Source organism: Bufo gargarizans, chromosome 3, assembly GCF_014858855.1.
Source record: "Bufo gargarizans isolate SCDJY-AF-19 chromosome 3, ASM1485885v1, whole genome shotgun sequence".
NCBI classification, from domain to species: Eukaryota; Metazoa; Chordata; class Amphibia; order Anura; family Bufonidae; genus Bufo; species Bufo gargarizans.
The window spans coordinates 366,024,313-366,040,247 of NC_058082.1; the positions used below are offsets into that span (position 1 = coordinate 366,024,313).

Genomic DNA, 15,935 nt, shown 5'->3' on the forward strand with positions numbered 1-15,935 from the left:
CACCGGCCAATCACAGCCATGCAGCTTAAAAGCTTGTTGATTGGCTGCCCTGCAGTCTTTCAGCAAGCTTTATTAAATGCCCTTACTCGAACTTTGCAGTTTGGGTTTGCTCAACACTAGAGCTGACCTGCCCCTCCCAGCTAGTTTATGTAAAATACGAATGCTAAATTGGCCAACTGAATAAGGACTTTCTGATGTAGGAGGAGATGCATTGCCAGATGTATTGCCCTCAATTCCTTGAGGTTGGAAGAGATGTCTTTTTCCTGAAGATCCTTCTCTGTATCCAAGTTAATACAGGCTCACCGAACCACTTTGAATGCACCTGTAGTTAGAACAGATTGAGGCACACTGTACACAGACCTCCCTGCCTCTAATTTCTGGTGAAGCAGCCACCATTAGAGATGTCTGTCTGGTGGCCATGACTGTTTTAGTAGCAGTGTTCCCATTCACGTGAGGGCTGTGGACAGAAAGGAAAGCACACACAAAGCAGTTTGCAGGGGGAAGCAGGAATCTAGAAGTAGGCTACAAACTTATTATCAGAGAATCTGAAAATAAATGAAGATTGCAGCCTGAAATGCAACCCTTTTTCACTCAAGGTAACCATTAACATATGTAATAATATTTAGCACAATTTGACAGTTGGTGTCCTCTCCATGTAATAGAATTCATTGGGCACTGTATGGTATGAAAAAGTATGCCACTCGTACATAGACTTTAAAAATATTTTATTACACAATTATTTTTTGTATCTTAATTACATTTTGCTTAGGGTTAGCTAAGCTTGGTAACTCTGTGGCACCTTATGAGCATGGCTATGCTGTACATGTGTACAAAATGTGGTAAACTTTGCCAACAGAGCAGTTTTTTTTCCCATAAACTCAGCTAAAATACCATGGTCACTAAAATTGTAAATTAAGTGTAAATGTGCCTTACAGCAGCACTTTTTTTCCACAAAACTGACCTTTAAGAAACATAGTCCCAAGTAAATGAATATTCCTTATTTTTATCCTGATGAAAATACTATATAGCAGAACAGAACAAATTCAAGGCGACAAAATCCACAGGAGCTCCAGTATTCACAAGCTAGAGAACGCTAATAAGAAATCATTTAGAAAGCTAATAGAAAAAAAAAAAATACACTAATTATAAAGAATATATGCAAATACATCAAGAAAGACATCACAAGACTTTATTAACAGCGCAGAAAAATCCAAAAATGGGTAATGGATTTAATTTCATTACCCTTTTATGGCATTTCAACTTGATATGTCAGAAGTGATTGGTGTATAGCTGAACCCTGGTAATTTTCACAAAATCAGGGGTCTTTGGCCCTCGGTGATACACATCCGGTCACTCACCATTAACATAAACAGGAGAAAAAATAACTGTGGAGTGCTCAGTAGTGTGGTGGGAAACCCCTTTAGGATGCCATTACAACAGCGTTACTGCCTGTGGGTGAAATTCAAACTTTACTGCTTAATGCCGGTCTGCACCTGGACTTGCAACTTAAAACAATAGAAAGTCCTGGTACAGGCAGGCAATTAAACTATAAAACGCCTGCTAACACAAGAATGAGCAATGTAATAGAGCGACACAGTGGAGGAGATGGTGTTGTCCATGGCAACCATTCACCAATTTTAGTAGTTTGACTAGCTTTCTAAAACATTTCATTGCCTGGAAGAGATTCCAAAATAACCTGGAGAACAGTTATGTAAATGAATATTCCATCATTTAGAGTAACTGCACAGCTTATCTAGCAGTGCTGATCTGGTGACTGCATAACTGTTTACTTACCGCCCGAATAACACCGAGTCAGGAACACTAGCATGTACAAAAACTACCACATTAAACCAATACAAATCTGAAACATAACATTTATTTACTGGAGGGGTTTCCTATTATATATATATATGTCAAGTAATATATAATGGGCATAGTTTTTCATTGGGGGTGGGGTTGGCCTTATGAGGTTTCTACAGTGAAATTAGGAATCTTCTGTATCTGGATAAATGGGATTTATGTCCTGAGATACATGTATAACCAACTTACAGATGGCAAAATTCTCTTCATCAATAACCCTCCTGATCTTATATATTGATGTTACTGTTGTAAATCAACATATTTCACATACCGAAACATCCATTCACACACCCTACCCCACAGATCAGTTTTATATTCCAGAAGAAGTTTTTATATTGAAGGTGTGTTGATTTTGAAAGCTGGAGCATTTCTTACACCTTGCCAGGTGCAAAAGATAGTAGATAGGTTGTCTTCTGGTGCCTGACCAGAAAAGGCCCCCACACAACACAAGCACAAGTGAAGCACAGTGAGCCCTTAGGTGTACAAATACACCGAAATCTGCATTTTTATGAACATGTCACATATTTGAAGGTGTAATTGTCTCTGTAGCACAAAGCAGAAGGCAAAACAGATTTTTAAAACTTAGAATTTCTCACTTTCACAAGTAAAATAGCAGTATCTCTACTGTCACAGACAGGAAGAGTACAGACAGCCCTGAGATAGTGCTGCAAAGGTATAAGGAGCGGCATAGAATGAATTACAGAATGCCAATGGCCACCCTCCAGTAAGAAAAAAAAAAAAATAGCCATGTATGCCTTGTCATAACGATTGTACCGTTTTCATTTAGGCAATATGACATGGCCCTTGGACCCTCCTGCTACTGTACTAGAAAAAGTAGCACAGCAAGCCTACGCTGTACCAAATCCATGTTTGCAGGAGGAACACAGCTTTATATGGTCATGGTAAAATATGGTGCACCGTTGATGAAAGCTGGTTTAAAAATCACCACCACAGGTCATTATTATAAGAGAATCATTCTGGAAGATGAGGAACCCAGCTACAGAGTGGTAGAGGGCAGTTTCTTGACACGTCGCTGTGCAAGGATGGAGGATTTGATTGGTTGTAGCTCAGGGACTGGCTTAGAGCTGTTTAAGGCAGAATATGTTGCAGCCATAGCTCCCTAGAAAGTAAAATAAATAAATAAAAAAAATCCATTATTTCATGAAGTATACTGACTGACATCAAAAGGTAGCAATACAAAAATCAATAGATTTACTTAGTGTCGCTCCATGTATTATGGACACATATATGCATTAGGTATTTGTACTGTATTGCAGCTACTGGTCCACCAGGACTAAAATTGTTGTAGCTAGACAATGTCACTGCTTTGACTAAAGGTGGACATACTCATTAGTTGATTAAAACAAATGATTTCTAACAAAACAATAATTCATCGGGCTAAATTTAACAATTGTTTTCAGCCTACCAAACACAGACTACCATTGTCTGAAAGGAAGTCAGTCATGTTTGAAATTATCATCCAGTAGTTGAAAGAAAGATCTTTAAAAAATAAATTAAAATTGTTTGAGGAAGATCTTTCTTTCAAATAACATTCCCAGAAATAGCTTTCATCCATTACCCTGTGTGACTGAACACATTGTACATTAGAACCGTAATGTCCATTATGGACTAAAATATTTATGGCTGTGTGTGCGAAACGACTGTTAACCAGATGATTGTTAACATGTAGGAATAAAAATGGTGGTCAAGAAGGACACAAAAGGATCCTAGAATTTGCAACTAGTGACTGGTACCAGGACTGCCCCTATTTTTCCGAACAAAACCTGGAAAGATCTAAGAAGATATACAGTATACATGTGCAAATATTGTAGACCTGCTTCAGCCCATGTATTGACTCCACAAAGATACATTATATGGAGCACAGCTCTTTATCACCATCTTGCAAAAGCAACCAGTAACCGACCTGGTGCTGTACAACTACAGCCATTAATAAGAGTAACAGGTTATTTCTCTGAAGATTTATTGGTCTTGTAGATCTACTTATTCAAGCTGTTTCTTATAAACAGGTTATAGACCATATCCCACATATTACTGATGACTAACAATTTTTGTATCTCATGGTCTAAGAATAACAAAAGCACAAGTAGGAAGAGTCACCTTCACTAACTGTGCATCCTGTCTTTTAAGCTGACTCTGAGGTAGCAGTTCTCGTTTTGTTATCCACTCGTGTTGTAGAACTTGACGTGCTGTGAGCCGGCGATGGGGGTCCACGTGCAACATACGAGACACCAGGTCCTGGAAAAGAATACAGCAAATCTGGTTATAGACAAAATTCACACAGATTTAACAATCTCAAAGTTCTATCATAATGAACACAGAAATGGACAAGTCACCTAAGGGATATAATAGACCATTATTACTAATATTTAAAGAAAATGTGGCACCATAAAATGTAGTGCAATCTGCAGACAAAGGATATAGAGCAGGAGAAGCTGAGAAGATTGGTACATAGTAATTTATACAGTTAAGGCTACTTTCACACCTGCGTTAGGTGTGGATCCGTCTGGTATCTGCACAGACGGATCCGCACCTATAATGCAAACGATTGTATCCGTTCAGAACGGATCCGTTTGCATTATTAAGAACAAAGTAAAACCGGATCCGTCCTGACTGCACCATATTGTGTTACTGAAAACAGATCCTCTCTCATTGACTTACATTGTAAAGCTCCCATTGACTCACATTGTTTGTGAGATCCCTGAAACCGATCTCAAACGGAATTCAAAACGCCAGTTTAAAAGTAGCCTAAAAGGGAATGGGGGACATTTATCCATAATGGTGTAATTTGCGCCAAAAAAATACTAAAGTTACAAATCAAAAGTGGTGATTTGTTGTTTCACCTCATATCAAAAGGTGTTACTTTTTAAAATGTTAACTTGAATATCCACCTATTTCTCTTGATTTGGACATTTTAACACCAATAGCAGTAAAATAAGATTTTTTTTTATTTTTTTTTAAACTGAAATGTGTTGATTTCAGTCTCCCCCTGTCCAGACCACTCTTGCGACATTTGAAGCATATTTGCGTCATTTCCACTGGTAAATTGCGACTTTTGTCTCAGACTCAGGACGTTTTTGTCACTCTTGTTTTTGTTGAATGACAATTTACTGACAAAGCCCTGCTGTTTAGCTCATTTATATGATCCTGTTTTAATACGTGCATTTTACTTGTTCCCACGACAAGTTGGTTTTTCTTTTCATAAATGCGACTTTAACAAAAAGTTGCCTCTTTAAGCCATAATTGCGACTTTACACAAAACACCACCACATAAGCTGGCTTAATTGTCCACAACAATATGAGCCATTTCTGTCCATAAGAGGGTGATAAATGAGGCGTAATATGTTCCAATTTGATAGCCCCGCCTACTTTGACATTTATAACTAATTTCTGGTGTGATGCATTCTTTATGGTGAAAATTGTGGAGAAAACAATTGATATATTTGGTGCAAATTAAAACGCCATTCTTTTTGGTGCATTTTATGCCATAATTCTTATGCAACATACTTAATAAATGTCCCCCAATGTGTCATCAGAAAATGACCTAATGTATTGACTCACATTTGTGTGTTAAACATATTTCCTATGATTTTTTTGGTGACTTTTTTTTTCCACGTTACTATTTAAAAAGAAATTCAGAATGCAGTTTTTTTTTTTCCAGTATTGAGACCCTTTACTGGATTTCAATACCAAAAAGAATAACGCTAGTGCGAAAGTACCCTTATCCTGCAATTTTCAGACTGGCCATGATTTCCTGTTCTATACAGGTAACTTTTCAGTAGCCATTGTCATTCTGCCTGTAGTAATAATGATAATGACAAGTAACACCTTTATAGATAACCACCATTCACAATAGGTGATCACAGCTTATCTACTCCCTCCTGATCTCTATACAGGGGACAGAGCATGCCTAGAAAAAATTCTTCCATAGAAGTCAATGATAGATATATATATATATATATATATATATATATATATATATATATATATGTGTGTGTGTATATGTGTGTGTATATATATATATATATATATATATATATATATATACACACACACACATACATACATACACACATACTTTCTGTAGGTGCAGTCGGAGTGCCAGTGGCTGTAGGGGTGATCCACCTCCAGTAAAATAAATGAAAAAATTCCACAGCACTTCCAAGGCGTAAAAAAGTAGAAAAGGCTTTATTCACCAGACCCGCAACGTTTCGATCCACTTTCTGGGATCTTTCTCAAGCAGTGAGAAAGATCCCAGAAAGTGGATCGAAACGTCGCGGGTCTGGTGAATAAAGCCTTTTCTACTTTTTTACGCCTTGGAAGTGCTGTGGAATTTTATCATTTATATATCTATCTCTCTCTCTCTCTATATATATATATATATAGCTCTCTATCTGAGTGACACGGAAAATTAAAAGGACAAAAAAAAGTGTAATGTAACGTGAATTCAAGAGATTTGAGAATGAATAAGCTTACGCAGGCTGAGTGAATAAATATATTTACAAAGTGTGATTAAATATACGATAACACAAACAAATCACATACTGAATAAAAAATAAAACATCAGTAGCCTAACTATGGGGTAGAGATCCGGTCGATTATGCTAACACATGGCTGTCTACCACATTATAACACATGACTAACACCCCACAGTGTACCAGAGATGGGGAAAATAAATACTTACATCCTACCTAGGATAAAGTGCCTGGTGGAATCCCAATTAACTGTTAGTGCCGACCAGTTATTCTCATCAGCCCCTCCTCCAGTGTGCATCACGCATGTCTCCGAGATCAGCACAATGGGGGATGGGTACTATCTCTAACCCACTATATTACAAGGAAACTTATAAACTATTACAGAGAATTAAAGGGGACAGAACCAATCAGTACTTAAAAATACCCTTACAATACAAAACGTGTTTAAACAATGGATCATTTTCTGATGACACATCCCTTTTTTTTCCCAACATTTCGTTTTTTTATTGAAGGTTTTCACTGGTATACATCATACAGTATTGGTAACAGTACCAGCATAAGTTTTTATATTAAACAATAAAAATTGAACATGGGAAAACAAGGGGAAGGGTACAGCGCCTTTCCTATACCATAATAATGAGGTAATAAGATAATTATGTATGCAGATATCGATCAGCTGAGATCACAGTATCTGGAATTGGACCAAACGTCCCATATTTTTAAAAGGACCCTTCAGGAGTCTGGGGATGGTATGATAGTGTTTTTTCACACACATATGTAGTATTGATTCTTTGTAATAGATTTGAAATTGACAGAATGGTTTCACTCTTCCAGTTGTATGTGATCGATAGTTTTGTTGCTAGAAATAGATGTGCTAAGACATTTCTATATTTGCAGGGGATGGTGTCCAAGTCCAGATATAGCAAAGCCAAGGAAGGGGAGGAGGCCATAGATTGGCCAGTAATATCAGTTGCTATCAGGGAAACTTCTCTCCAGAGTTTATCAAGTTTAGGGCAAGACCAAAGAATGTGCATTAATGTACCCGTTTCCACATCCCCTCCAACATAGGTTTGATGTGTTGGGAAACATGTGGCATAATCTGTCTGGGGTGTAGTACCATTGTAGTGTGGTCTTCATAATAGATTCATAATGTGTGGTACATTTGAGGAGTTTGGCGGATGTGCGCAAGGCCGGCACCCATTGAGCATTTTTTCAATTCTGACTCCCAGGAGAGAAAAAGGTGAGGATTTGTCAAAAGTCGCTTTATTGCCTAGCATGACAAATAGGTTTGAGGGGCAGGTTTGTCCGTCCTGCGTCGTTCTGTTTGGACTAGATGTCTAATTCTTAAAACCTGAAAGACGTGGACAAAAGCGAAAAACTACCATTCGAATGGATAGAAGAATAGCCAAAATGGCAAGGACTCAGCCAACAATCAGCTCCAGGGAGATCAAAGAAGGTCTAAAGTTCTGTGAGTACTGTTACAGTTAGAAGATGCTATGTGAAGCCAAGCTATCTGCAAGAAGCCCCCAAAAAGACCCACTGTCGAAAAAAAACGTGCTGAAGAGGTTACAATTTACCAAAGAGCACATTGACTGGCCTCAACAGAAATGGCCCAACATTTTGTGGACTGATGAAAGATGATGGTTCTTTTTGGGTCTAGTGGCCGGAGACAGTTTGTCAGACGACCCCCAAACACTGAATTCAAGCCACAGTACACTATGAAGACATTTAAGCATGGTGGCGCAAGCATCATTATATGGGGATGTCTCTCATACTATGGTGTTGGGCCTATTTATTGCATACCAGGGATCATGGATCAGTTCGAATACATCAGAATACTCAAAGAGGTCATGCTGCCTTATGGTGAAGAGGAAATGCCCTTGAAATGGGTGTTCCAACAAGACAAAACACACCAGTAAATGTGCAACATTTTGGTTCCAGACCAACAAGATTGACGTTAGAGTGGCCAGCCCAATCCCCGGATCTTAATCCAATAGAAAACTTGTGGGGTGACATCAAAAATGAAGTTTCTGCTGCAAAACCAAGAAATATAGAAGAACTGTGGAATGTAGTCCAATCATCCTGGGCTGGAATACCTGTACATACCTGACTCCATGCAACACAGATGTACAGCAGTTCTTTGTATATACAACTAAATATTAGTTAAGCAATTCAAAGGAAAGCAAAAACGTCAAACATTTTTCAGTTTATATAGTGAATGTTTGAGTTAGTAAAGAAGAATACAAACACTGCTATATTTCTTTTTTGAATAGTCTAATATTAACTTTTCTTCAATTTGTTTAGAGGAACACCACAAATTTGATATATTTTTCTACATGTTTTGATTTGGAATAGAATGTGTAGTGTTCCCAATGCATTTGTGTTTATGGAAATAAAGGATTTAAGAGAAGGACAGTGCCCGCCCAATATGACCACAGAGGGCACCCGTGTACAAGCTCCCGAGTACAATAGCAAAAAAACAAGAGAAATGGAGCTCAACGCACCAAAGAATAAATATTTTATTTAATTACATAGAAACATGATTAAAAATACATACATGTGATGCCATAGACAAGATAAATGGGAGCAGGGGAAGGAAAAGAAAGGGCGCCACACTGGGAGAGTACACAGGTAAAAAATATATATATATATATATGACGGTCATAGGTAAATGCTCGGTATAATGACCAGCCTATGTACCAAGTACATACAGAAGTATATGGATGAGTAAAATGTCAGCTGGGGACCAACCACAGCAATGAAACATGGTATTTTAAGCAAAGCAGCTAGAAAGATAAAGAATGAAAGGTAAACAACAAACCAAAATGAATAAAGACCAGGTGTAGTAAAACACCAAAGTCCAGAGACCGTGGAGGTATAAGCTACGACCAAAGCTCACCTAAAGCAGACCGTGTGTGAAACAACCCAGGATGGCGCTACCCCAACGCGCGTTTCGGCGTGCCTTCGTCAGGGGGTGCTAGATTAGATTAGACATAGTTGCTATCTGTGAGATCTTAGTAATTCCCTGGGCTATCCATGTGTTTACCTCTATATTGGAGGTGAGAAGACTTATGCAGTCAAGAGGCAAATTTTCTAGAATAGAAGAAGAACTGTGACGAGTTAGGTCGTGTAATTTTCTCCAGAGCTTCAATGCTGCGTTTACCAGGTATGGGTATTTTGAAAGGGAGAAGGAGGGAAGAAACGAGACCAACAATAGAGACCTCAGAGATGATTTAGGGACAGAGGAAGCTTCTATTTGCACCCATTGTTTGAAGAGGCCCCCCTCACCAACCCTGCAACTGCTGTATCTGTGTAGCTAGAAAGTAGTCAGATACATTAGGTAGGCCAATGCCCCCGTACTCTTTTAGTTTATATAGCAAAGAGGAGTGTATTCTTAGATTTTTTTGTTGATCCATGTGTAGGCGTTAATAAAACGTGTTGCCTTAGTAAAGAGTCATTTGGGCACTATAATCAGAAGTATCTTGAAAATGTAAAGTAGCTTTGGAAGTACCATCATTTGAAAGGCTGCTATTCTACCTAACCAAGAAACCTCTTTTAGGATCATGGATAAAAAGGTCAGTTCTTAAAGTGTCTAGCAATGGTATGTAGTTAGCTTTGTATAGATCTTTCGTGGTGTGTGAGTTTTAAGCCAAGATAGTCTATCTGGTTGGCCTGCCAGTCTTAAGAGAACTTTTCTTGGAGGTGTTGTTTCTCTGTTGAGATATTGAGGGGTAGGATTCGAGATTTTGTTTCGTTGAGCTTATAAAATCCTATGGAGACCTCTCCTTTTACAAGTTTCATAGCAGTAGCTAGTGATTTTTGCAGTTGGGTGAGGATTATGTCATCAGCGTATAGAGAGATGTGATGTGAGTGGTCGCATAAAGTCACCCTGGTTATATCCGGGTGGGTTCTAATGGCTTCCGCTAGTAGTTCAATTGATAGTACAAATATGATGGGGGAGGAGAAGGACAGCCCCATCTCGTTCCGTTCGCGAGTGTTAACCAAGACTCGGGTAGACGGGGGAGAGTACAACGGTGAGAATGCATTGAGGCATGTTCCCTCGAGGCCCATGTGTTGCAACATGGAAAAGGCAAACGACCAATTAACCCGGTCAAAAGCCTCCTTTCTCAGCATCCAGTGTCACAAGTACCGCTGGAGACTGTTTGATTGGGGGAGATAAGGTGTGGGACCAGTTCAGCCAAGTGGTTGACTTGGATCTCGGCATATATCTTTACGTATGAATTTAACTGAGAAATCGGTCTGAAGTTCTGCAGGATTTCTGGGGCGTTGCCCGGTTTGGGAATGGTAATAGTGGGCTCTAACATTTCACTCAGGAATTTCCCCTCATTCATAGTCTGTTGTAGAGTATGGGTTAAATATGTGGCCAAGGTGTCTCCGTACGTCTTATAATAAGCAGAACAAGGTGTCTATGGATCGCTACAGCTGGGTGATCTGGATTTAACCACTTCAACCCCGCTAGCTAAAACCCCCTTCATGACCAGGCCACTTTTTACACTTCTGCACTACACTACTTTCACCGTTTATCGCTTGGTCATGCAACTTACCACCCAAATGAATTTTACCTCCTTTTCTTCTCACTAATAGAGCTTTCATTTGGTGGTATTTTATTGCTGCTGACATTTTTACTTTTTTGTTATTAATCAAAATGTAACGATTTTTTTTGCAAAAAAATTACATTTTTTACTTTCAGATGTAAAATTTTGCAAAAAAAACGACATCCATATATAAATTTGCCGCTAAATTTATAGTTCTACATGTCTTTGATAAAAAAAAAAAATGGTTTGGGTAAAAGTTATAGCGTTTACAAACTATGGTACAAAAATGTGAATTTCCGCTTTTTGAAGCAGCTCTGACTTTCTGAGCACCTGTCATGTTTCCTGAGGTTCTACAATGCCCAAACAGTAGAAAAACCCCATAAATGACCCCATTTCGGAAAGTAGACACCCTAAGGTATTCACTGATGGGCATAGTGAGTTCATAGAACTTTTTATTTTTTGTCACAAGTTAGCGGAAAATGATGATTATTTTATTTATTTTTATTTTTTTCTTACAAAGTCTCATATTCCACTAACTTGCGACAAAAAAAAAAAAATTCTAGGAACTCGTCATGCCCCTCACAGAATACCTTGGGGTGTCTTCTTTCCAAAATGGGGTCACTTGTGGCGTAGTTATACTGCCCTGGCAATTTAGGGGCCCATATGTGTGAGAAGTACTTTGCAATCAAAATCTGTAAAAAATGACCGGTGAAATCCAAAAGGTGCACTTTGGAATGTGGGTCCCTTTGCCCACCTAGGCTGCAAAAAAGTGTCACACATCTGGTATCGCCGTACTCAGGAGAAGTTGGGGAATGTGTTTTGGGGTGTCATTTTACATATACCCTGGGTGAAAGAATTATCTTGGCAAAAGACAACTTTTCCAATTTTTTTATACAAAGTTGGCATTTGACCAAGATATTTATCTCACCCAGCATGGGTATATGTAAAATGACACCCCAAAACACATTGCCCAACTTCTCCTGAGTACGGCGATGCCAGATGTGTGACACTTTTTTGCAGCCTAGATGCGCAAAGGTGCCCAAATTCCTTTTAGGAGGGCATTTTTTGACATTTTGGATCCCAGACTTCTTCTCACACTTTAGGGCCCCTAAAAAGCCAGGGCAGTATAAATACCCCGCATGTGACCCCACTTTGGAAAGAAGACACCCCAAGGTATTTAATGAAGGGCCTGGCAAGTTCATAGAATTTTTTTTTTTTGGCATAAGTTAGCGGAAATAGATTTTTTTTTTGTTTTTTTCAAACAAAGTCTCACTTTCCGCTAACTTAGGACAGAAATTTAAATCTTTCATGGACTCAATATGCCCCTCAGCAAATACCTTGGGGTGTCTTCTTTCCAAAATGGTGTCAGTTGTGTTTGTACTGCCCTGGCATTTGAGGGTCTCCGCAATCATTACATGTATGGCCAGCATTAGGAGTTTCTGCTATTCTCCTTATATTGAGCATACAGGTAATGAGATTTTTTTTTTCGTTCAGCCTCTGGGCTGAAAGAAAAAAATGAACGCCACAGATTTCTTCATTCGCATCGATCAATGTGGATGAAAAAAATCTCTGCCAAAAAAAAAGGGAGGGGAAAGGCGTCTGCCAGGACATAGGAGCTCCGCCCAACATCCATACCCACTTAGCTCGTATGCCGTGGCAAACCAGATTTCTCCATTCACATCAATCGATGTGGATGAATAAATCATTGCCGGGATTTATTTTTATTTTTTTATATACAAAGTGTTTGCCAAAGCATAGGAACGCCGCCTCCTCCTCAGCTCGTATGCCTCGGCAAACGTATCTGTTACTGCAGAGGAGAAATCTCGTCTTGCAGCGCCGCATACACCAACTTGCGTGTAATCTGACAGCAGCGCAATGCTTCTGTCAGAATGCACATCAGTGCTGCAGCTAGTCGATCGGTTGGTCCACCTGGAAGGTAAAAAAAGAAAAAACCAGGCCGCAACGCAATAATTTGATTAACTTTGGAACAGAATATATAAACTAACTTTTTGAACTAAACATTAACCTTTTTGCTTACTGGTGTTTTTTTTCTTTTTCTTTTTTTCACCTTTATAGAACAAACCTCTCCTTCCCCATGGGTCAATGTGCAAAGCGCAAATCGCCCAAAGATGTGGCGAAATGCGTTATGCACTTTGTCCCAGGTGAAAGGAGAGGTTTGCAGCAGCTGTGTGAGTGAATGGGCCCTAATAGCCCTGTGTGCCTGTCCTGGTGAGATGTGATCCCTATGCTAATAGTGTACCTGTGAGTGGTACTTCCGGAAAAACACTCTCCAAAGCATAGGGCAGGGTGGTCAGGACAGTCAGGACAGAAATAGCGGGTGTCACGCCTTATTCCACTCCTGCTACAGACACGACTTTTTCGGGGTGACGGTTGGGTTGAGGTACCAGGAACGACATTGGGGAAATGTCGCTCGTGTAGACGGCTAACTACACTGGTGGATGGGGCCACGGAACCTCCTGGGTACAGGAGGTTCTCGATGATCTCTTCCTGAAATTTGAGGAAGGATCCAGTTCTCCCAGCCTTACTGTAGAGAACAAAACTATTATACAGAGCCAATTTAATTAAATATACAGACACCTTCTTATACCCGCGTCTGGTTCTGCGAGAAACTAAATACGGAGACAACATCTGGTCATTGTCACCCCCTCCCATGAGCAAATTATAGTCGTGGACTGAGAGGGGCTTTTCAATGACATGGGTTGCTCGCTCAATTTGTATTGTCGTGTCTGCGTGAATGGAGGAGAGCATGTAAACGTCACGCTTGTCTCTCCATTTCACCGCAAGCAGTTCTTTGTTACACAGTGCGGCCCTCTGCCCCCTTGCAAGACGGGTGGTAACGAGCCATTGGGGGAAGCCCGCGCGGTGCCACAGGCGCCAATCCGTTCTAGAAACAAATGCCTAAAGAGTCCACATAAAGATGGTACCCCTTGCCGAATAAGGGTGCCACCAAGTCCCAAACTGTCTTCCCACTGCTCCCCAGGTAGTCAGGGCAACCGACCGGCTCCAGGGTCTGATCTTTTCCCTCATAGATCCGCAGATGTTTTGCTCTGGGGTATACAAATCTGCAAATTTCTGGTTGAAATGGTCTATGAGGGGCCGAATTTTGTGGAGCCGGTCAAAAGCAGGGTGGCCTCTGGGACGGGAGGCGGTGTTGTCGCTAAAGTGCAGGAAACGCACGAGGGCCTCAAAACGTGCCCTGGACCTAGCAGCAGAGAACATGGGCATGTGATGAATTGGGTTCGTGGACCAATATGACCGCAATTCATGCTTTTTAGTTAGACCCATGTTGAGGAGAAGGCCCAGAAAAGTTAAAATTTGGAAACTTGGACTGGTTTTCACCGGAAAGGCTGGGCATAAAAGCTTCCCGGGTTAGCGGTTATAAATTGTGTGGCATACCTGTTTGTTTCGGCGCCAACTATGTCTAAGAGCTCCGCAGTCAAGAACAGCTCAAAAAATCCCAGGGCCGAACCAATCTGAGCTGTCTCAACCCGAACTCCAGACTGGGCGGTGAAAGGGGGAACTACAGGTGCGGCTGAAGTTGGGGACTGCCAATCAGGGTTTGCCAGCACCTCAGGGATTCTAGGGGCTCTACGGGCACGTCTTTACGGTGGCTGCGACGGGGTCACTACTGCACGTGCCACCTTCAACTGCCCTTCTGGTGCTCGCTACTTCACCATGTTCTACGGCAGTGCTGGTACTAGGTCCAGGGAGGGCTGCGCTGCTGGTGTATGCCTCACCACGTGATCCAACAGCAGCAGCCCCACTCTGCTGCTCTTGAAGCGGATCCTGCGAAACCTGTGGTCTAGCGACACGGGGCCGGGTACGCCTGGTGCTATCAGGGACCTCAGCCTCCTCGTCCGAACTTTGGGTCAGAGAGCCACTGCTTTCTACAGGTTCGTATTCTGACCCGCTAGATTTATCAGATGAGGGTTCCCATTCCTCATCCGACTGGGTCAGAAGCCTGTAGGCCTCTTCAGAAGAATACCCCCTGTTAGACATTTGGGCAACTAAATTTAGGGGTATTCCCTGAGACTACCCAAGAAAAAAAAAGCAAGCCTGTCTTACAAAGGGGAGGCTAGCGAAGTACCGGAGGCCGCTGCGCTTGATAAAAAAATATCAAAACTGATTTTTTTATCGCCGCAGCGCGTGTAAAGTGAATGTGCACTGATAAAAAATAAATAATAATTTGTCACTGCGGTGGGGCGGGCGTGAGTGAACGCACGTGTGGGCGACCGATCAGGCCTGATCGGGCAAACACTGCATTTTGGGTGGAGGGCGAACTAAAGTGACACTAATACAATTATAGATCTGACCGTGATCAGTTTTGATCACTTCCAGATACTATAAAAGTACAAATGCTGATTAGCGATACGCTAATCAGCGAATCAGTGACTGCGGTGCGGTGGGCTGGGCGCTAACCGATCCCTAAACTACCTAACCAAGGGGCCTAAACTATACCTAAAACCTAACTGTCAATACCAGCGGAAAAAAAAAGTGACAGTTTACACTGATCACTTTTTTCCTTTCACTAGTGATTGACAGGGGCGATCAAAGGGGTGATCAAAGGGTTAATTGGGGTTCAGGGGGGAGATCTGGGGCTAGTATGTAGTGTTGGTGTACTCACTGTGTAGCCTGCTCCTCTGCTGGATCCAACCGACGAAAAGGACCAGCAGAGGAGCAGGCCAGCCATATAACAGATCATATTTACTAATATGATCTGCTATCGGCCTTTGATTGTTTTTTTTTTTAAATCATCAGCTTGCCAGCCGCGATCATTGGCTGGCAAGCTGATGACGCGACCCCCCTCGACAAAATGCCAGCCCGAACTGCGCATGCGGGGGCCGGCAACGCGCGTCATCTCGCGTCTCGCGAGATGACGCGTATATGCGTGACTGTGCGCAGCGCTGCCGCCTCCGGACCGCACATCTGCGTTAGGCGGTCCGGAGGCGGTTAAGGTGCTCTTGGTTTATGTGACCCACCCAGTCACAGAAGAAAATTGCAAGAA

The 15,935-nt window shown here is 41.1% G+C and overlaps 1 protein-coding gene across 3 annotated transcripts in view; it reads right to left on the reverse strand.

Annotated features, from left to right (window-relative positions):
• Nucleotides 1–708: 708 nt before the first annotated feature.
• RPS6KA1 (ribosomal protein S6 kinase A1) overlaps nucleotides 709–15,935 on the reverse strand; it is a 202,856-nt gene continuing 187,629 nt past the window's right edge. For all 3 annotated transcript variants that reach the window (XM_044288060.1, XM_044288062.1, XM_044288061.1), the window contains 2 exons: nucleotides 3,979–4,116; nucleotides 709–2,980 (listed from right to left, as the gene is read on the reverse strand). In XM_044288060.1, the coding sequence (XP_044143995.1) occupies nucleotides 2,858–2,980; nucleotides 3,979–4,116 (261 nt within the window). In that variant the 3' untranslated portion in view covers nucleotides 709–2,857. The remainder of the gene's footprint in view (nucleotides 2,981–3,978; nucleotides 4,117–15,935) is intronic.